Here is a 20,600-nt window from a genome sequence, read left to right as displayed (position 1 = left end):
GACAGACAGACACGTCAAACTTATAACACCCCTCCGTTTTTGCGTCGGGGGTTAAAAATCTACGCTCTGCCAGACCTCCTCCTCTGAACTCTGATCATGTCTGCGATCGCTGTGGTAGAAGATGCCGCTTTGGTATAGGTCTATTTAGCCACCGAAGACGATGCTATCAACTTCCCCACAACACATGATTTACTAGACGCTGCAACAATCATCTGCAATATATGACGTAGCCAATGACGATCTGTACTGCTTCTGATCTGCTATAAAAAAGGTTCCAAGGACTTATGCCTTTTATTAAGATCTTGTCTTGTATTGATTTAGACTAACACGATTTGCACTCATAATTTTAGAACAAAACGGGACTTAATCGCGTAAACACTTACATTCATATTAGGCCCGACGTTTCGAACATCACATTATGTTCGTGGTCACGGGTAGACTGGCGAGGAATTGCATCAACATCTTCTAGCCGCGCGAGTTTCTCGAACTACCCGCACTTGTTCTTGATTATTCACTTTTGCGCTAGGGTTGTCACTTTGCCTACACACAACACTCACGACATCAGCCGGTGTGTCCCTCGGTGTTTTTTCACGCTTACATTTGCTAATCACTGGATTCCACGAAGAAGAAATTCCCTGTCCCTCATTTTGGTTGAAATTTCGATGCTTCCTAATTTCAATCGCTTCACGTACTTTTCTGCTGTAGAACAGACGTTCCGTTGATAGAATTTTGGGACTATGGAGCTCGATCCAGTGGTTTGGTCCCGACTGTAGCAGATGTTCAGCTACCGCAGACTTATTAATTTGGCGGTTTTGGCCGTTTTGTTCTAAAATTATCTTGTCTTGTGTATTTTTTGTGAAAATCTTTAATCCTCAATTTAGACATCCGTTTTGTTTTTCAGAAATAATGATATCCCAGTCATCCGTGTCAAAGACCATGGAGCTGGTGTGTGCGGCGCTGGGCCCCGCGGCGCCGGCGCTGGAGCGGCTGGCGGGCGCGGCGGCGGCGCTGGCGAGCGAGCTGAGCGGCCGCGACTGTACGCAGCTGGCGCTCGCGCTGTTCACTCTGCAGCTGACTGTACAGGTAACATGGAGCCGTGTGGAGCACAACGGCGCTGGAGCGGCTGGCGGGCGCGGCGGCGGCGCTGGCGAGCGAGCTGAGCGGCCGCGACTGTACGCAGCTGGCGCTCGCGCTGTTCACTCTGCAGCTGACTGTACAGGTAACATGGAGCCGTGTGGAGCACAACGGCGCTGGAGCGGCTGGCGGGCGCGGCGGCGGCGCTGGCGAGCGAGCTGAGCGGCCGCGACTGTACGCAGCTGGCGCTCGCGCTGTTCACTCTGCAGCTGACTGTACAGGTAACATGGAGCCGTGTGGAGCACAACGGCGCTGGAGCGGCTGGCGGGCGCGGCGGCGGCGCTGGCGAGCGAGCTGAGCGGCCGCGACTGTACGCAGCTGGCGCTCGCGCTGTTCACTCTGCAGCTGACTGTACAGGTAACATGGAGCCGTGTGGAGCACAACGGCGCTGGAGCGGCTGGCGGGCGCGGCGGCGGCGCTGGCGAGCGAGCTGAGCGGCCGCGACTGTACGCAGCTGGCGCTCGCGCTGTTCACTCTGCAGCTGACTGTACAGGTAACATGGAGCCGTGTGGAGCACAACGGCGCTGGAGCGGCTGGCGGGCGCGGCGGCGGCGCTGGCGAGCGAGCTGAGCGGCCGCGACTGTACGCAGCTGGCGCTCGCGCTGTTCACTCTGCAGCTGACTGTACAGGTAACATGGAGCCGTGTGGAGCACAACGGCGCTGGAGCGGCTGGCGGGCGCGGCGGCGGCGCTGGCGAGCGAGCTGAGCGGCCGCGACTGTACGCAGCTGGCGCTCGCGCTGTTCACTCTGCAGCTGACTGTACAGGTAACATGGAGCCGTGTGGAGCACAACGGCGCTGGAGCGGCTGGCGGGCGCGGCGGCGGCGCTGGCGAGCGAGCTGAGCGGCCGCGACTGTACGCAGCTGGCGCTCGCGCTGTTCACTCTGCAGCTGACTGTACAGGTAACATGGAGCCGTGTGGAGCACAACGGCGCTGGAGCGGCTGGCGGGCGCGGCGGCGGCGCTGGCGAGCGAGCTGAGCGGCCGCGACTGTACGCAGCTGGCGCTCGCGCTGTTCACTCTGCAGCTGACTGTACAGGTAACATGGAGCCGTGTGGAGCACAACGGCGCTGGAGCGGCTGGCGGGCGCGGCGGCGGCGCTGGCGAGCGAGCTGAGCGGCCGCGACTGTACGCAGCTGGCGCTCGCGCTGTTCACTCTGCAGCTGACTGTACAGGTAACATGGAGCCGTGTGGAGCACAACGGCGCTGGAGCGGCTGGCGGGCGCGGCGGCGGCGCTGGCGAGCGAGCTGAGCGGCCGCGACTGTACGCAGCTGGCGCTCGCGCTGTTCACTCTGCAGCTGACTGTACAGGTAACATGGAGCCGTGTGGAGCACAACGGCGCTGGAGCGGCTGGCGGGCGCGGCGGCGGCGCTGGCGAGCGAGCTGAGCGGCCGCGACTGTACGCAGCTGGCGCTCGCGCTGTTCACTCTGCAGCTGACTGTACAGGTAACATGGAGCCGTGTGGAGCACAACGGCGCTGGAGCGGCTGGCGGGCGCGGCGGCGGCGCTGGCGAGCGAGCTGAGCGGCCGCGACTGTACGCAGCTGGCGCTCGCGCTGTTCACTCTGCAGCTGACTGTACAGGTAACATGGAGCCGTGTGGAGCACAACGGCGCTGGAGCGGCTGGCGGGCGCGGCGGCGGCGCTGGCGAGCGAGCTGAGCGGCCGCGACTGTACGCAGCTGGCGCTCGCGCTGTTCACTCTGCAGCTGACTGTACAGGTAACATGGAGCCGTGTGGAGCACAACGGCGCTGGAGCGGCTGGCGGGCGCGGCGGCGGCGCTGGCGAGCGAGCTGAGCGGCCGCGACTGTACGCAGCTGGCGCTCGCGCTGTTCACTCTGCAGCTGACTGTACAGGTAACATGGAGCCGTGTGGAGCACAACGGCGCTGGAGCGGCTGGCGGGCGCGGCGGCGGCGCTGGCGAGCGAGCTGAGCGGCCGCGACTGTACGCAGCTGGCGCTCGCGCTGTTCACTCTGCAGCTGACTGTACAGGTAACATGGAGCCGTGTGGAGCACAACGGCGCTGGAGCGGCTGGCGGGCGCGGCGGCGGCGCTGGCGAGCGAGCTGAGCGGCCGCGACTGTACGCAGCTGGCGCTCGCGCTGTTCACTCTGCAGCTGACTGTACAGGTAACATGGAGCCGTGTGGAGCACAACGGCGCTGGAGCGGCTGGCGGGCGCGGCGGCGGCGCTGGCGAGCGAGCTGAGCGGCCGCGACTGTACGCAGCTGGCGCTCGCGCTGTTCACTCTGCAGCTGACTGTACAGGTAACATGGAGCCGTGTGGAGCACAACGGCGCTGGAGCGGCTGGCGGGCGCGGCGGCGGCGCTGGCGAGCGAGCTGAGCGGCCGCGACTGTACGCAGCTGGCGCTCGCGCTGTTCACTCTGCAGCTGACTGTACAGGTAACATGGAGCCGTGTGGAGCACAACGGCGCTGGAGCGGCTGGCGGGCGCGGCGGCGGCGCTGGCGAGCGAGCTGAGCGGCCGCGACTGTACGCAGCTGGCGCTCGCGCTGTTCACTCTGCAGCTGACTGTACAGGTAACATGGAGCCGTGTGGAGCACAACGGCGCTGGAGCGGCTGGCGGGCGCGGCGGCGGCGCTGGCGAGCGAGCTGAGCGGCCGCGACTGTACGCAGCTGGCGCTCGCGCTGTTCACTCTGCAGCTGACTGTACAGGTAACATGGAGCCGTGTGGAGCACAACGGCGCTGGAGCGGCTGGCGGGCGCGGCGGCGGCGCTGGCGAGCGAGCTGAGCGGCCGCGACTGTACGCAGCTGGCGCTCGCGCTGTTCACTCTGCAGCTGACTGTACAGGTAACATGGAGCCGTGTGGAGCACAACGGCGCTGGAGCGGCTGGCGGGCGCGGCGGCGGCGCTGGCGAGCGAGCTGAGCGGCCGCGACTGTACGCAGCTGGCGCTCGCGCTGTTCACTCTGCAGCTGACTGTACAGGTAACATGGAGCCGTGTGGAGCACAACGGCGCTGGAGCGGCTGGCGGGCGCGGCGGCGGCGCTGGCGAGCGAGCTGAGCGGCCGCGACTGTACGCAGCTGGCGCTCGCGCTGTTCACTCTGCAGCTGACTGTACAGGTAACATGGAGCCGTGTGGAGCACAACGGCGCTGGAGCGGCTGGCGGGCGCGGCGGCGGCGCTGGCGAGCGAGCTGAACGGCCGCGACTGTACGCAGCTGGCGCTCGCGCTGTTCACTCTGCAGCTGACTGTACAGGTAACATGGAGCCGTGTGGAGCACAACGGCGCTGGAGCGGCTGGCGGGCGCGGCGGCGGCGCTGGCGAGCGAGCTGAGCGGCCGCGACTGTACGCAGCTGGCGCTCGCGCTGTTCACTCTGCAGCTGACTGTACAGGTAACATGGAGCCGTGTGGAGCACAACGGCGCTGGAGCGGCTGGCGGGCGCGGCGGCGGCGCTGGCGAGCGAGCTGAGCGGCCGCGACTGTACGCAGCTGGCGCTCGCGCTGTTCACTCTGCAGCTGACTGTACAGGTAACATGGAGCCGTGTGGAGCACAACGGCGCTGGAGCGGCTGGCGGGCGCGGCGGCGGCGCTGGCGAGCGAGCTGAGCGGCCGCGACTGTACGCAGCTGGCGCTCGCGCTGTTCACTCTGCAGCTGACTGTACAGGTAACATGGAGCCGTGTGGAGCACAACGGCGCTGGAGCGGCTGGCGGGCGCGGCGGCGGCGCTGGCGAGCGAGCTGAGCGGCCGCGACTGTACGCAGCTGGCGCTCGCGCTGTTCACTCTGCAGCTGACTGTACAGGTAACATGGAGCCGTGTGGAGCACAACGGCGCTGGAGCGGCTGGCGGGCGCGGCGGCGGCGCTGGCGAGCGAGCTGAGCGGCCGCGACTGTACGCAGCTGGCGCTCGCGCTGTTCACTCTGCAGCTGACTGTACAGGTAACATGGAGCCGTGTGGAGCACAACGGCGCTGGAGCGGCTGGCGGGCGCGGCGGCGGCGCTGGCGAGCGAGCTGAGCGGCCGCGACTGTACGCAGCTGGCGCTCGCGCTGTTCACTCTGCAGCTGACTGTACAGGTAACATGGAGCCGTGTGGAGCACAACGGCGCTGGAGCGGCTGGCGGGCGCGGCGGCGGCGCTGGCGAGCGAGCTGAGCGGCCGCGACTGTACGCAGCTGGCGCTCGCGCTGTTCACTCTGCAGCTGACTGTACAGGTAACATGGAGCCGTGTGGAGCACAACGGCGCTGGAGCGGCTGGCGGGCGCGGCGGCGGCGCTGGCGAGCGAGCTGAGCGGCCGCGACTGTACGCAGCTGGCGCTCGCGCTGTTCACTCTGCAGCTGACTGTACAGGTAACATGGAGCCGTGTGGAGCACAACGGCGCTGGAGCGGCTGGCGGGCGCGGCGGCGGCGCTGGCGAGCGAGCTGAGCGGCCGCGACTGTACGCAGCTGGCGCTCGCGCTGTTCACTCTGCAGCTGACTGTACAGGTAACATGGAGCCGTGAAGACCAGAATGAAGTGTTTTAAGACTGCAGCTAAATATAGTAAGTAGTATTTAACTCTTTAAAACACATTAACTATAGTTCGCACTTTCATACTTGAGCCATTTTCTTCAGAGTTGTCCATCCCACTTTTTTCCCAAGGTTTTTTCTCATTCCGTTACTATTTTTGAAGGTTTGAAAAATGTATCAGAATTTTGGGACATTTTTTCCTCGCGGTAGGATCGAAAGACCTCGCGATTCTGAGTATGAACCGCTTAAAAAACACCCATGTTACAAAAAAAGTGGGGTGGACAACTTTAAAAAAAATGGCCCGCTTGTTAAAACGTAACAGGTGACGAATAACAAACCACCGCCTATCTTAGCCCGGCCTACTGTCTGCCTACCCATCGAGTTAATAAATAAGAAGTTTGAAGTAGAAATTGTAAGAAATTACAAAATCATCGAGCACAAAGTTGACTGAAACTATTTATATTTCAGCGCGGATCCGGGCTTCTAAACGTGGAGACTTGGTGCGAGGTCCGCAGCGCGTGGCAAGACGCGGGCGCCAGCGACCAACAGTTCAGGGCTCGAGCCACGCGGGCCGCGAGAACGGAACTCACGAACGAGTGAGTATTCACGTAGAATCCTTCAATAGGTAAATCCTTCTATAGTTTCCTACTAGTCAAATCAGCTTCTTTTTAAGAACTGTCAAAAGTCGAAACGATTTGCTTATATGGAATTACTATGAAATACTGAGTCTGAGTCACGGACACTTAATTTACTTTATATCTCCCTCTTTGACTTATTAAATAGAAATCTAAATATATAAAAGAAGAAGCTGACTGACTGACTGACATATCAACGCACAGCCGAAACCGCTGGTCCTAGAGATTTCAAATTTGGCACGTAGGTTCCTTATATAGTGTAGAGGAGCACTAAGAAAGGATTTTCCAAAATTCACCTCCTAAGGGGGTCAAATGGGGGTTCAAAGTTTGTATGGGGAAACAAGATTAGTTTGACTATTTTATTCGAAACTTCACAGGAAGATTCCTTAAAACATATGACTGAATACGTGTTTCAGGTTTTTTGAAAATTTAATCCCCAAAAGGGTGAAAAGGGGGTGATAAAGTCAAAAAATCAATATGGTTATCGTTTTTATGGTTTATCGGGTGGCTGATCACGATAAATACAACTTTTTAAAATCTAACGAGGCGGAAGTTAAATACCTTCTCCCCTGTTGTTGTGCAATGGGGTTTAAATATCAAAAAAATATATAAAAGAAGATATTGACTGACTGACTGACATATCAACACACAGCCGAAACCGCTGGTCCTAGAGATTTCAAATTTGGCAAGTAGGTTCCTTATATAGTGTAGAGAAGCACTAAGAAATGATTTTCCAAAATTCACTTCCTAAGGGGGTCAAATGGGGGTTCAAAGTTTGTATGGGGAAGCAAGATTAGTTTGACTATTTTATTCGAAACTTCACAGGAAGATTCCTTAACACTTTCGCTACCAAGAACCCGACTGTCGGGTACATCGCTCGTAGAAGCGTAGCCGATTACATGGGTTTCCCCGTATGTAGCGAAAATGTCGTAGCGCCGCGTAGAGCCCGGTTTCGAAAGTGTTAAGACATATGAGTCATATGACTGAATACGTGTTTCAGGTTTTTTGAAAATTAAACCCCTGAAAGGGTGTAAAGGGGGTGATAAAGTCAAAAAATCAATATGGGTATCGTTTTTATGGTTTATCGGGTCGCTGATCACGATAAATACAACGTTTTTAAAATCTAACGAGGCGGAAGTGAAATACCTTCTCCTCTGTTGTGGTGCAATGGAGTTTGAATATATAAAAGAAGATATTGACTGACTGATTGACATATCAACACACAGTCGAAACCGCTGGTCCTAGAGAATTTAAATTTGGCACACAGGTTCCTTATATGGCGTAGAGGAGCACTAAGAAAGGATTTTTCAAAATTCTCCTCTTAAAAGGGTGAAATGGGGGTTCAAAGTTTGTATGGGGAATAGGGTGGAGCGAAAAAACACTTTTCTGGAATTAGCAAACCTAATAGTTATCAATCAGTGCCCCTTAGTCTATGAAGCCTTTCTGCAAATTTTCAGCTTTTTAAATCAACATCTTCTGCCTCCGCATTAGGGTTGAAATTTTGAAAATCTCATACAAACCTAAAAATTCAACTTTCAGATAAAAAAAAAATTTCGCCAGTATTATGTTTAGTATATGTTATTGATACATATTATGAGAAACTACAAAAAGTTGCGAAAATAGCGTCAAGAATCGCCAAAGTTTGTTTAGTTTCAGTACATTCGCCAAAATAGCCGCTAAAATACTGAAAATTGGCGATTTTTAACGCTGTTTTCGCAATTTTTGGTAGTTTCTTGTAATAATATGTATCAATAATGTATACTGAACATAATACTGCCGAAAAACATTTTTTATCTAAAAGTTAAATTTTCAGGTTTGTATGAGATTTTCAAAATTTCAAACCTGATGCGGAGACAGAAGATGTTGATTTAAAAAGCTGAAAATTTGCACAAAGGCTTCATAGACTAAGGGGCATTGATTGATAACTATTAGGTTTGCTAATTCCAGAAAAGTGTTTTTTCGCTCCACCCTAATGGGGAAACAAGATTAGTTTGACTATTTTATTCGAAACTTCACAGGAGGATTCCTAAAGACATATGACTAAATACATGTTTCTGGTTTTTTGAAAATTTGACCCCTAAAGGGGTAAAGTCAAAAACACAATATGGGTATCGTTTTTATGGTTTATCGGGTCGCTGATCACGATAAATACAACTATTTTAAAATCTAATGAGGTGGAAAAGAAATTTTCTCCCCTGTTTTGTGCAATGGGGTTAAAATATCCAAAATAGCCATAAGTATAGCTTTAGTTTTTATATTTACTTCTGGTTCAAGAGATTTCAAATTGACACGGAAGTTCCATAGAGGAGCACTAAGAAAGGATTTTTCAAAGTTCACCTCCTAGCATGATAATTTGACAGGGGCAAGGACAGGGGCAAGGACAGGGACAGGTCCAGGGACAGGGACAGGGACAGGGACAGGCACAGGAATGGGATAGGGTTAGGGTTAGGGATAGGGATAGGGATAGGGATAGGGTTAGGGATAGGGATAGGGATAAAAATATGGAACGGGGCGGGGATAGGGATAGGGGAGGAACGGCGACAGGGACGGGACGGGGACGGGGACAAAGATAGAGATAGGGACGGGGATAAGAATAGGGATTGGGGTCGGAATAATCGGTCTGCAATCGATATCTAGGCAGTGTAAAATGCAGGTGGCTCAGTGGGAAGGGATTAGTAAGTAGGCATCGGCGAGTATCCTGCATCCGTAATAACTATTACATTCAATGTGCTGTAAGAAGATCGTTGTTTTGCTTGCCTTTTATATGTTTACGTTTGCCATAAGTATAAGTAAAATGGAAAAAATTTTAAGCGATAATGCAAGGAAGTACTTTTTACCCTACCGACCATAGCGTCGAGATACTGGCTATGTGGGTTGTATGAAGTTTCCCCAGTATAAATATTTATATATGTAAAATACAATATTCGTACCTACTACCTACGCTGTGGTCGCTGTGTAAAAATTCTACAATTATTGCAAGAATTTATTTTAAACAATAGTAATATGTGTAAGGTACAGTCAGCCAAAACCAGACCGTACAGCAAATAGATCAGTTACAATGGCCCCCCAGTCGAGAATTGCCCCGCTTTACCTTAATCGAAATAATTGCGGACAGATGTATTTGGATGTGTGGTGCGACAAGACTAGATAGGATTCGGAATGAGTATATAAAAGGAAGCCTGAAAGTAGCACCAGTGACAGAAATTGAGAGGAAGTAAGTTAGCATGGTATGGGCATGTAATGCGGAGGGATGAAAGCAATGTTATAAAACGAGTGGTAAATATGAAAGTGGATGGATACAATGGTAGTGGAAGGCCTAAGAAAATATGGATGGAATGTGTGAACAATGATATGAGAGTGAAAGGTATTAGTATGGAAATGACGGTTGATAGAGAGAAATGGAACAAGATGATCTGCTGCGCCGACCCCAAATAATGGGAAATGGGCAAGGGAATGATGATGATGTATTTTACAAAGAAACCTACGGATCCAAATGAAAATCTTATTTTTTGTAAACGTTTCAATAAGAATACTTTTATTACGCGGGCGAAGCCGCGGGTAAAAGCTAGTTTTGTATAAACTATTGTCCATATTTTTCTTCTAATTATGTGGTGTTTTATTTCGTGCACTGCATAAAATATTTTATTTTAAGTATAGGAAACTAGCTTATTGGCAACGGTAACCAGGAGGTACATTGTCAATGACCCGCCTTTTGTATCATTCTCTGAATCGGTTTTTGGGTCGCCCGACATATCCGATCTCCTTCCGTCTTATATCTGTGATTAAATGTACCTATTCTAGCAAATGTAATAAAAATAATGAATCAATATTTGACTTCTTTCAGCTCGGAATCTTTAGACATCCAAAGGGTAGAGCACATAGCGTCACTGTGCCCGTATCTACTGCCCCAGTTCGGCGACTCACAGATGCCGGATGAGACTGATGATGTGGCGGAACTCTTGAAACAGCTGTTCGACTTTGAGAAACATGAGGATTCTGTGGAGGTAGGCATCGATTTTAAATTATAGTTTGTCGTCATATTCACTAAACGTTTTAATATCGTGGTACAGTTTAAAAACTTTGATGCCCAACTAGCATGAGTTGTGCTGCAATGTTTGTTAGAATTGTGATTATAACTAGCTCTTGCGCGGGGCTTCGATCGCGTTAAATTCGAAAATTGCAGTAGGGGTTAGAAAGAGACAAAAGTAGCTTATGTCACTCTCCGATCTCTCCATCCCTTCAACTATCTCCACTTAAAAAATCACGACAATTCGTCGCTCCTTTTTGCCGTGAAGGACGGACAAACAAACAGACACAGACGCTTTACCATTTATAATATTTGTATAAATACAGTAAATACATAAATAAAATAAATAAATATTATAGGACATTCTTACACAGATTGACTGAGGCCCACGGTAAGCTCAAAAAGGCTTGTGTTATACATATAAAACATCCATGACTCAGGAACAAATACGGTAAGGGCATTTATTTGTGTGCTCATCACACAAATAAATGCCCTTACCGGGATTCGAACCCGGGACCGCGGCGCAGCAGGCAGGGCCACTACCGACTGCGCCAGACCGGTCGTCAAATGGTAATGGTCGTGGTATGGATAATTTCAACAAAAATAAGAGAATTTCGTTGTACAAATAAGAGGATTTTGTTGTCTTTGTTTTGGTCGAGCCCCGTTATTTCAAGGTTTATATCCCGTCTATAGAAGTCTAGTGAAACTATCCACAAATCATTCGAAACGTATGAACACGAAGGCACGAATTGCAGGTTCTTTTCTTTGTTTTTTTCTTTCACATCTGCTAAAGTTAAACCTTTTTGTATTTTAGGTGTTTGCGCTGCGCCACGACTGTGTCCACTCCAACCTGAACTGTCCCCTCGACGACACGGCGGCCATTAAGACCGTCATCGGGCAGTCAGGAGATTCTTCGCCGGAGCTCGATCAACACGACACGGTTGCCTACATGAACAAGGTCGTCTTCCGAGCGGCGCTGCTCCGCACACTGATTCTACACAGGTACATTAAATAGCAACTATAATATTCTGTTATTTCTAAGAACTAAACAAATAAATATATCATTATGCCGAGAAAGAGAGCTGAAAAAAGGTGACGCTGTACGGCACCATATTTTGTGATAACCTTTTGTCACAAGTTAACTCCAATAGGCTTAGCAAATCTAAACTGCCATCTTTTTCTAGCTGTTAATCGGTGCTTTTACCCGTTTAGACATGTTCACCGAACGTGCTCGCATTTTCCGTAGATTAGTCTTATATCCAGGGCCCGTAACTTTCATGCCGATGACATAAATTTGACGTCACGCTGCATATAGGATGATTCAGAGTTTTATTTAATAATTAATCATTATTCATAAATCATTTTAATCATGACTTCAAAAGTAATCTATTCATACGTAAAATAATTCATACCTACTTGATACTTGAAAAGTAAATTAAATTATTTGTTAATTTTTTATACATACATTTTATTAAATAGTTTCGTATCATATTTCAATAAATTATAAAAACAAACAAATTGTTTCCTTTTCGTTTCACGTATCGAGTAGGTATTAATTATTCCACGTATGAATAGCTTACTTTTGAAGACATTTGTAAACGATTAAATTGATTATTAAATAATGATTAATTATTACAATAGAACTATTTGAATCATCCTATATGTAGATTGACGTCAAATTGATGTCATCGGTATGAAAGTTACAGGCCCTGTTTACATCATTTTATGTCTTATCTTATACATATATCCGTATGTGACGATTATAGGGTTATGTTTTCGTAAATTTTACAAAATGTAGCTCGCACTTAATAGGCTAGTTTCCTATACTTAACATAAAATATTTTATGCAGTGCACGAAATAAAGCACCCCATAATTAGAAGAAAAATATGGACAGTAGTTATGATTAAACATAATTTATATTTAATAAGTCAAATAGAAAGATATAAAGTAAATGAATTGACCGTGACGTCACTCCTCAGTATTTCATAGTAATTCCATATTAGCAAATCGTTTTGACAGTTCTTAAAAAGAAGCTGATTTGACTAGTAGGAAACTAGCCTATTATTTTTCTGATCGTAACTCTTAATATTCTCACAGGAACGAGGAAGAAGAGGCGTGGGGCGAGGAGCTGTTCAAAAACCAGTACTTCGTGGAAGAGTTCGCTCGCGTGCTGCATGACTACGCGGTCGTCTGCTCGCTCTTCGCCGGGTACGCTTTTGTAAGTACCACTTTCATAATCAGATCATTTTAGCAACATAAGTAACATAACAGTTAAGCTTACTAAATTAACTGAAGTTGCTGAGCAACCAGGTGCCAAAAATAATCAGGACATAAGTTTACTAAGATCATTTTAATATCATGTCCGCAGTGAAATATTTCATTTGGCAACTGTATAACATAAAAATCTAAAATTTAAAATCTAAAATTTGGTCCAGTTAGGACAGTTACCAGATCCCATAATGCTACTCGAAAACTGTGTTAAAAGAACTTCCTCTATTACAAATTAATAAATATTCGCGTTTCCAGATAATGTCAAAATCATACAGAGTGCATGAAAAGGTCATTTTGTGTCAAATTAAATTCGAGACATTTAGAAAAAAGGTCAAATCTAGGATCAATTACATACCTAGTAACTATAAAATGTAACTCAACATTGTTTCTCCAGTGGCCCCACTTCGAGACCATCAGCGTGGCCAAGCAGCACCTCGCCAACATCGTGGACGCCGTCACCGCCGACGTGACGTCACCCTTCCCTCTCCTCCACCATCTCACGCAGCGGGCCGCCACCGACGGATACTATTGGAGCATCGCCAAAGTGATACTAGAGGGGAAACTAACAGAGAAAGGGAGGGAACATAGGGGGAGTGGGATGGCGAGTCATGGGGTGAACTTGGAAGAAATCGTCACAGGAAATGGATATTTCCATACGCTTCAGGTGAGTTTCTAGTATTGAACGACTCAGTCTCTCTGCTAAACCATTTGACGCGGGAGGCTGCTATAGAAGGATACTATTGGAGCACCGCTAAAGTTATAGTAGAAGGGAAAGGGAGGGAAAATAGGGGGAGTGGAATGGCGAGTCATGCACGGTGTCAAGCTAGAAGAAATTGTCACATGGAATGGATATTTCCATACGCTTCAGGTGATCTTTTTTATTGAACGACGCAATCTTTCTCCTGAACCATTCAGCACTCGCAGACTGCTAGAAGCTGCTATTGGAGCATTGCCAAAGTGATATTAGAATGGAAACTAAGAGAAAAACGGATGAAAAATAGGGAGAGTAGGATGGCAAGTAATTAAGTTGGAAGAAATCGTCACTGGAAATGTATATTTCCATACACTTCCGGTGAGTTTTTTGTATTGAAGGACGCTCTGCTAAACCATTTGACTCAAGGGCCGCTACTGATGTATACTATTGGAGCATCGCCAAAGTGATACTAGAGGGGAACTAAGAGAGAAAGGGAGGGAGAAACGAGGGAGTGGGATGGTGAGTCACGGAGTAAAGTTAGAAGAAATCGTCACAGGAAAGGGATATTTCCATACACTTCAGGTAAGTTTCTTATATTGAACGATTCACTCTCTCTACCAAACCATTTGACTCCGAAGGCTCCCATCCCATAGTAGGGTACTATTGGAGCATCGCTAAAGTGATACTAGAAGGGAAACAGAGAGAAAGGGAAGGAGAATCGAGGGAGTGAGATGGCGAGTCATAGAGTTAAGTTGGAGGAACTTGTCACTGGGAATGGATATTGCCATACACTACAGGTGAGTTTTTAGTATCGAACGATTCAGTCTGTCTGCTGAACCATTTGACTCAGAAGGCTGCCATAGCAATCTTTCTGCTCAACCATTTAATTCGGAGAGACCGCCACTGGAAGTGTGCCATTGGTGCATCGCTAACGGTATATTCCAGAAGCTAAGGCAGCAAAGAAAAACCGGTTGGAGTGGGGTGTTTGTATGATAGATAAACCTTCATACCACTTCATATTTTGAACGCATTGGTAGATTGGTACATATCTTTGACAGTTCCCCTCATGGCTCTAAAACATGTTTTACAAAAATTATCGGTTCCAATTGAATCCAACCTTTTTTTTCCCAGGCGGAATCGAAGTCGTCACCGGACTCGCTAGCGCCGCTGCGCGCCAAGTACCTCGTGATGTTGCGCAGCTTTTACCTTGCGCACGCGCACGAGCCGCAAGTCATCGACGCCACGTTCATCAGCGAGGCGGCCGCAGGGGTCGCCACCGACCCGGCTGTCATAGTCAACGCTTATTATAGGCACCAGCACACCATGCTATATGAGAGGTAAAAAAAAATGTAATAACCTAATAACCAAACGCTAGCCTTGACTCTTTAAACGGCCTCGCTTTTCTCGGCCGTTAACTACACTTTATTATCATCGCTACTTCAAATCTCTTCCAAGGCAGTAGTTTTCTAATTTATTCTAAGCATCGATTGCAGATGTCTTTGCTTGTCAAAAAATTAAATTCTACGTCATTCAGTAAATTGACACAATATTTTGTAAATTGTACAACCTAATAAAGTAATGTATTTCAGTGACATATCGAAAGCGTCGTGGCGTCAAGTGGTCAGCAACACAGCCATCGTGGAATACCTGGTGGAGATGGTCGAGACTGTCGGGTGGGACGCCGCGGCTGCCAGCTGGGACTTCACTACGATATCACTGTGCTCTCTAGCTGGGAGGATCCGCGACGACTGCCCTAAGGTAACACGCACACACCCACACACACACACCCACACACACACACACAGGTGGGAGGTAACACATATAGGTTATAATATTGTTATACTTTTTGCTAAAATTAAAATTGATTAAAACGCCTCTCCTCATTCATAATTTGTCTTATTCTTATTGGTTAATCGCCGGAATCAACATTTTCAAAACCGACCTCTATATCTGGACCACCCTTTATCATTACTACTGGGCTTCCGTCGAGTGTCGGTAAAAAATACGTAGCGTCTATTGATAAAGAAGGGAACTATTCCGCGTAGAGAGGTCTGCGGCACGCCCTGCACCAGGTCCCCCGGCAGCCCGAGCCGCCGCGCCGTCGCCTGGTACGAGCGCGCGTCCCGGTACGGCAGACGCACGTATTTATGAGTTAAATTTACATCCTCCGTTTGCAGTTCGCGCACTGATATCTCCGGTGCCGAGTAAGCGAAATCTATGTATGTTCGCTCGTATTCTTTATATAAATAAGAAAGCTGTGTCTTCGTAAACGGAACAAATTCTTTGCTGTGCAATCTGTTGTCATCGACGGGTCTCCCGCGCTCGTCCACTATGTAAGTCCTCGACATCTCGGGCCTGATACAAACACGATCGTCGATTATACTCCGGTTCCGCCTGTCGCAAAGATCTTCTATCATTACTTGAATCTGCTCCCACGTTTCGTACAATATCATCCAGCCATGTCTTGGGAATACATCGGTTCTGTGCAAAACAGAAGTGGCACCTGTCTCCACCGCACCTTCTATACAATGATCATTCCACGCGGAGACACACCAGATGCTCGCATCGTGCTTTAGGAGTTTATAAGCTGCGAGAAAATACTCGAAAAAGTCTGGAGAAAACTTCAAATTGTCTTCTAAAACTACAACGGCTTGATAGTTTAGTGTGTCGAAGACATAATTTAATGCATACTTGTAGGGTCGATCGGCTTCGAGCTTCGGTACATCCACGTAGATAACAGTGGTGTCCCTTTCGTAAAAGGTAACGTCGTCGTAGGTGAGGTTGCGGCAGCGCTGCGCCGCTACGATAGGGAAGGAGTCCGCGTCCGGGCTCAGAACTGTTATTTTCTTTATAGATCGTTTTAAAGACTGTTCATCGCACGCCATTATTAATACAGGTATCACTAATTTATTGCTTTGACGTTTGATTGTTTTTCTCTTGTTACTTCTGATCTTCATAATGAAACATAACAAAATAAACAGGAGTACCAGCACGAGAGTTGGCCATTTTTCTCGGTACTGTCGCAAATTTAGCCGCATTGCGAGTCAGATCCCGAACAAGCGGAGTACCATCCCGCTTGGAGTTCAATTCGCATAGTACTGGTCATAAATGTTAACATGCAATTATATAAAGTAACTTCATAGTTTTTATGTTTTTAATCACGCCTGACGAGGCACCATCGATGGAAACATTCTTGATAAAGGCCTAAACGCAATCACCAACCACCGTTCGATATTACTTTACGAGTAACAAGAAAAAATATTTGTTTTAAATGAAATTTTGTCCTTAATTTTTTGGACGAGCACGTTTACCAAATATATTCCCATTTGTCCCTGTTGAGCCCTGATGGGAATAAGTGCTTTCATAGAAATAATTCCCATTGGTCTCCGCAACGCTCACTCTGCGCGCGGTCAACGAGGGGACATAACTTACACTATACTTACACTTAGTCAGGCTCACAAAGAGGACGCCATCTGGAAGTGGATTAAACCTGGAGGGCATAGCTATTATTAAAATTAGACAAATCGTGTAAAAACATTCAAAATTATCAATATCCACGGAAAATAAGTAAGGACTAAGTGCCTTTTCACACCAAACACATGCAATCACACACGTACGCACACAATAAACAAGTGCCAAAAAACTTCACAGGGTTCAATTGCAATACGAGATGCAGCATAAACACAGCAGTTCAGTTTAAAAATTAAATACCGCAAACTGGGGTTGCATTGATCAATTTTAAAGTTTAAACTTCTCTAACTAACTTCTCTAACATCAACTTTTTTAGTTTTTTGCTGTTAATAATCTATAAAGCTAACAAAATAACGTACGGAGAAAAAAAATAGGACGATGTGATCAAACTTAAACTGCAATTTGGGTTTACTTTGATACCCTATGTTTTTAATGGTAATCGGATGTAATCCCTTACAGAAGTATTTTATTTCAAGGAAAGATAAAAATCGGTTCGCAGGTTCAAAAATTACAACTGTTTAATGCTATTTTGGGGTTACTTTGATCAAAAATAAAAATTACCATCTTCAAAAAATCAACTTAATTGAGATTGTCTCAATATTCATCACAAAAAGAGATGAAGTTATCAGCCTCTACAGGTACCGTGACATCATTATACAATAATCGATTTCGGCATTATCAATTAACGAAATTAAAGTTGCTCTACAGAGCGGCTCGTCCCACTGTTTTTGGGATTTCATTTCGCATGCGAATGAGGTGAACACAGTGCGCCCAGGCATTTTTGGCTTCGTTGAGTATCGTGTTACAGTCATTTCCCGCAGAAGGGTAAAAATTTATTCGCTAGGTCTTGAGTGCTGTGGAACGAAGACAAAAATGCCGGTAGGGCAACACTGACCACTTGCCCGATGCCTAGTCCCCCATGACGGATTAGCAAGGAGGCCTGGGACCAGGCGCGGTTGTCAATGTTGATGTTCAGAATATATGCAAGTATGGTCAATGTTGCCCCATGCAGGTGATCAAAGACACCCCACAAAGTAAATCTTTAGTAATAAATGCCTAGTTTGAATATATGACACAAAACTCAATACAATGGTATAGCTAAACACATTTCTGGCAAGCTAATATTCACTGTGAACCTTTTACTTTAATATCCACTACGTTAGTAAGTTATTTAAGCATGAAAAATAGCAACAAACTGTACTTATATTTTGACACGTTATCCGTACTGCTCACGACCATACTTGTTCACTGCGTTAGGGCAATAATGAGAGTAACTATCGATATTGCCGAATTTAAAATAAAAAATTGGACATATGCGTTGGGAAGTGTGGATTTTTACGTTTAAAAATAAAACGAAGTTGTTATTAATGTAACCCCAGTTTACGTTACTCGTACGGCTCATATTCTTGCTGCTATAAGAGGTAATTATTAATACGAGCGAATGGTACTGGAAAGTCTCAGAACCATTACCAGCATTGTTTTTATATTTGAGCCCATTACGTGTGACTGCAATCTCTCAATTACTGCGGAACGTTACTATACAGGCTTCAATCGAGTGTCGGTAAAGAATACGTAACGTCCATTAATGAAGAAGGGCACGACTCCGCGTAGAGAGGTCTGCGGCGCGCCCTGCGCCAGGTCACCCGGCAGCCCGAGCCGCCGCGCCGTCGCCTGGAACGAGCGCGCGTCCCGGTACGCCAGGCGCACGTACTTATGCGTACTGTTCACATTCTCCGCTTCCAGCTCTTGCACTGATGTCTCCGGCGCCGAGTACGCGAAATCTATGTACGCCTGCTCGTATTCCTTATATAAATAAGAAAGCTCTATCCTCGTAAAGGGGACGAATTCTTTGTTGTACAATCTGTTCTCATCGACGGGTCTCCCGCGCTCGTCCACTATGTAAGTCCTCGACATCTCGGGCCAGATACAAACACGATCGTCGATTATACTCCGGTTCCGCCTATCGCAAAGATCTTCTATCATTCCTTGAATCTGCTCCCACGTTTCGTACAATATCATCCAGCCGTATCTTGGGAATACGTCGGTTCTTCGCAAAACGGAAGTGGCACCTGTCTCCACCATTCCTTCCATACAATGATCATTCCACGCGGAGACACACCAGATGCTCGCATCGTGCTTTAGAAGCATATTAGTTGCGAGAAAATACTCGAAAAAGTCGGGAGAAATGTTCAAATTGTCTTCTAAAACTATGACGGCTTGATATTTTAGTGTATCGAAGACATATTGTAGTGCATACTTGTAGGGTCGATCGGCTTCGAGCTTCGGTACATCCACATAGATAACAGTGGTGTCCCTTTCGTAAAAGTTAGCGTCGTCGTAGGTGAGGTTGCGGCAGCGCTGCGCCGCTACGATAGGGAAGGAGTCCGCGTCCGGGCTCAGTACTGTTATTTTCTTTATAGATCGTTTTAAAGACTGCTCATCGCACGCCATTATTAAAACAGGTATCACCAATTTATCACTTGGTACGTGAGGTTTGATTCGTTTTCTCTGGTTATATCTGATCTTCATAATAAAACATAACAGAATAAATATGAGTACCAGCACGAGAATTGACCATTTTTCTCGGTATTGTCGTAAATTTAGCCGCATTACGATTCAGTCCCCGAACAAGCGGAACAGCATCCCGCTTTGAGTGTAAGTTCGCACAGTAGGTACCTAATGAAATAGAGTCATAAATATTAACATGATATCAGTAACTTCTTGGTTTTTATGTTTTTAATCACGCCTGAGTAGGCACCGTCGATGGAAACATTCTAGATAAAGGCGTAAAAGCAATCACCAACCACCGTCGATATTAACAAGAAAAATGTGTTTTAAATGAAGTTTTGTCCTTAATTTTATGGACGAGCACGTTTACCAAATGTACTCCCATTTGTCCCTGTTGGGCCCTGATGGGAATAAGTGCTTTCATAGAAAATATAGAAATAATTCCCATTGGTCTCCGCAGCGTTCACACTGCGCGCGGTCAACAAGGGGACATAGCTCACAAAACACGGTCAGGCTTACAAAGAGGACGCCATCTGGAAATAGATTAAACCTGGAGAGCATAGCTATTATTAAAATTAGTCAAACTGTTTAAAAACATATTCAAAATTATCAACATCCACGGAAAATAAAGACTGCCTTTTCACCCTACCCCCGCCCCACCCGTATCCTATTTATATATTAAAGCCGGCATATTTGACATTTGCCTTTGACATCCTTCCTACATACACAAACACATGTACACTCACACACACGCTTACGCACACAAGCACACAATAAACAAGTGCTAAAAACTTCACAAGATTCAATTGCAATGCAGGATGCAAAATGTTTTAGGTTTGGTAAATAAACAAAGCGATTACAACATTATATTTATTTAAGGTCAGTAGTCAAAATATTCTTTATTCAAATAGACTTACAATAAGCACTTTTAAATCTACACATTACTTAAAGGTACATAATACATAAACACAGCAGTTGGATTTAAAAATTAAATACTCGAGTGGAGTGAATGGTACTGGAAAGTCTCAGAAAGTCAGAACCATTACCAGCATTGTTTTTGTATTTAAGCCCATTACGTGTTACTGAAATCTATCAATTACTGCGGAACGTCATTATATACAGGCTTCAGTCGAGTGTCGGTAAAGAATACGTAACGTCCATTAATGAAGAAGGACACGACTCCGCGTAGAGAGGTCTGCGGCGCGCCCTGCGCCAGGTCCCCCGGCAGCCCGAGCCGCCGCGCCGTCGCCTGGAACGAGCGCGCGTCCCGGTACGGCAGGCGCACGTACTTATGCGTACTGTTCACATTCTCCGCCTCCAGCTCTTGCACTGAGGTCTCCGGCGCCGAGTACGCGAAATCTATGTACGCCTGCTCGTACTGTTTATATAAATAAGAAAG

General features: G+C 47.4%; 1 protein-coding gene across 1 annotated transcript in view; it reads left to right on the top strand.

The window, feature by feature from the left end:
• The window catches only part of LOC125242763, a 41,679-nt gene that overhangs the window by 8,038 nt on the left and 13,041 nt on the right, over nucleotides 1–20,600 (top strand). The window contains exons 14-37 of the mRNA XM_048151697.1: nucleotides 902–1,287; nucleotides 1,393–1,580; nucleotides 1,649–1,852; nucleotides 1,921–2,124; nucleotides 2,193–2,396; nucleotides 2,465–2,668; nucleotides 2,737–2,940; nucleotides 3,009–3,212; nucleotides 3,281–3,484; nucleotides 3,553–3,756; nucleotides 3,825–4,028; nucleotides 4,097–4,300; nucleotides 4,369–4,572; nucleotides 4,641–4,844; nucleotides 4,913–5,116; nucleotides 5,185–5,388; nucleotides 5,457–5,571; nucleotides 6,063–6,190; nucleotides 10,074–10,233; nucleotides 11,071–11,258; nucleotides 12,355–12,475; nucleotides 12,923–13,192; nucleotides 14,354–14,559; nucleotides 14,812–14,980. Of these exons, the coding sequence (XP_048007654.1) occupies nucleotides 902–1,287; nucleotides 1,393–1,580; nucleotides 1,649–1,852; nucleotides 1,921–2,124; nucleotides 2,193–2,396; nucleotides 2,465–2,668; nucleotides 2,737–2,940; nucleotides 3,009–3,212; nucleotides 3,281–3,484; nucleotides 3,553–3,756; nucleotides 3,825–4,028; nucleotides 4,097–4,300; nucleotides 4,369–4,572; nucleotides 4,641–4,844; nucleotides 4,913–5,116; nucleotides 5,185–5,388; nucleotides 5,457–5,571; nucleotides 6,063–6,190; nucleotides 10,074–10,233; nucleotides 11,071–11,258; nucleotides 12,355–12,475; nucleotides 12,923–13,192; nucleotides 14,354–14,559; nucleotides 14,812–14,980 (4,787 nt within the window). The remainder of the gene's footprint in view (nucleotides 1–901; nucleotides 1,288–1,392; nucleotides 1,581–1,648; nucleotides 1,853–1,920; nucleotides 2,125–2,192; nucleotides 2,397–2,464; nucleotides 2,669–2,736; nucleotides 2,941–3,008; nucleotides 3,213–3,280; nucleotides 3,485–3,552; nucleotides 3,757–3,824; nucleotides 4,029–4,096; nucleotides 4,301–4,368; nucleotides 4,573–4,640; nucleotides 4,845–4,912; nucleotides 5,117–5,184; nucleotides 5,389–5,456; nucleotides 5,572–6,062; nucleotides 6,191–10,073; nucleotides 10,234–11,070; nucleotides 11,259–12,354; nucleotides 12,476–12,922; nucleotides 13,193–14,353; nucleotides 14,560–14,811; nucleotides 14,981–20,600) is intronic.

The sequence above is a fragment of the Leguminivora glycinivorella genome, chromosome 3, assembly GCF_023078275.1.
Source record: "Leguminivora glycinivorella isolate SPB_JAAS2020 chromosome 3, LegGlyc_1.1, whole genome shotgun sequence".
NCBI classification, from domain to species: domain Eukaryota; kingdom Metazoa; phylum Arthropoda; class Insecta; order Lepidoptera; family Tortricidae; genus Leguminivora; species Leguminivora glycinivorella.
Note: the sequence above shows the minus strand (reverse complement) of the source record. Positions and strands in the feature narration are given on the sequence as shown.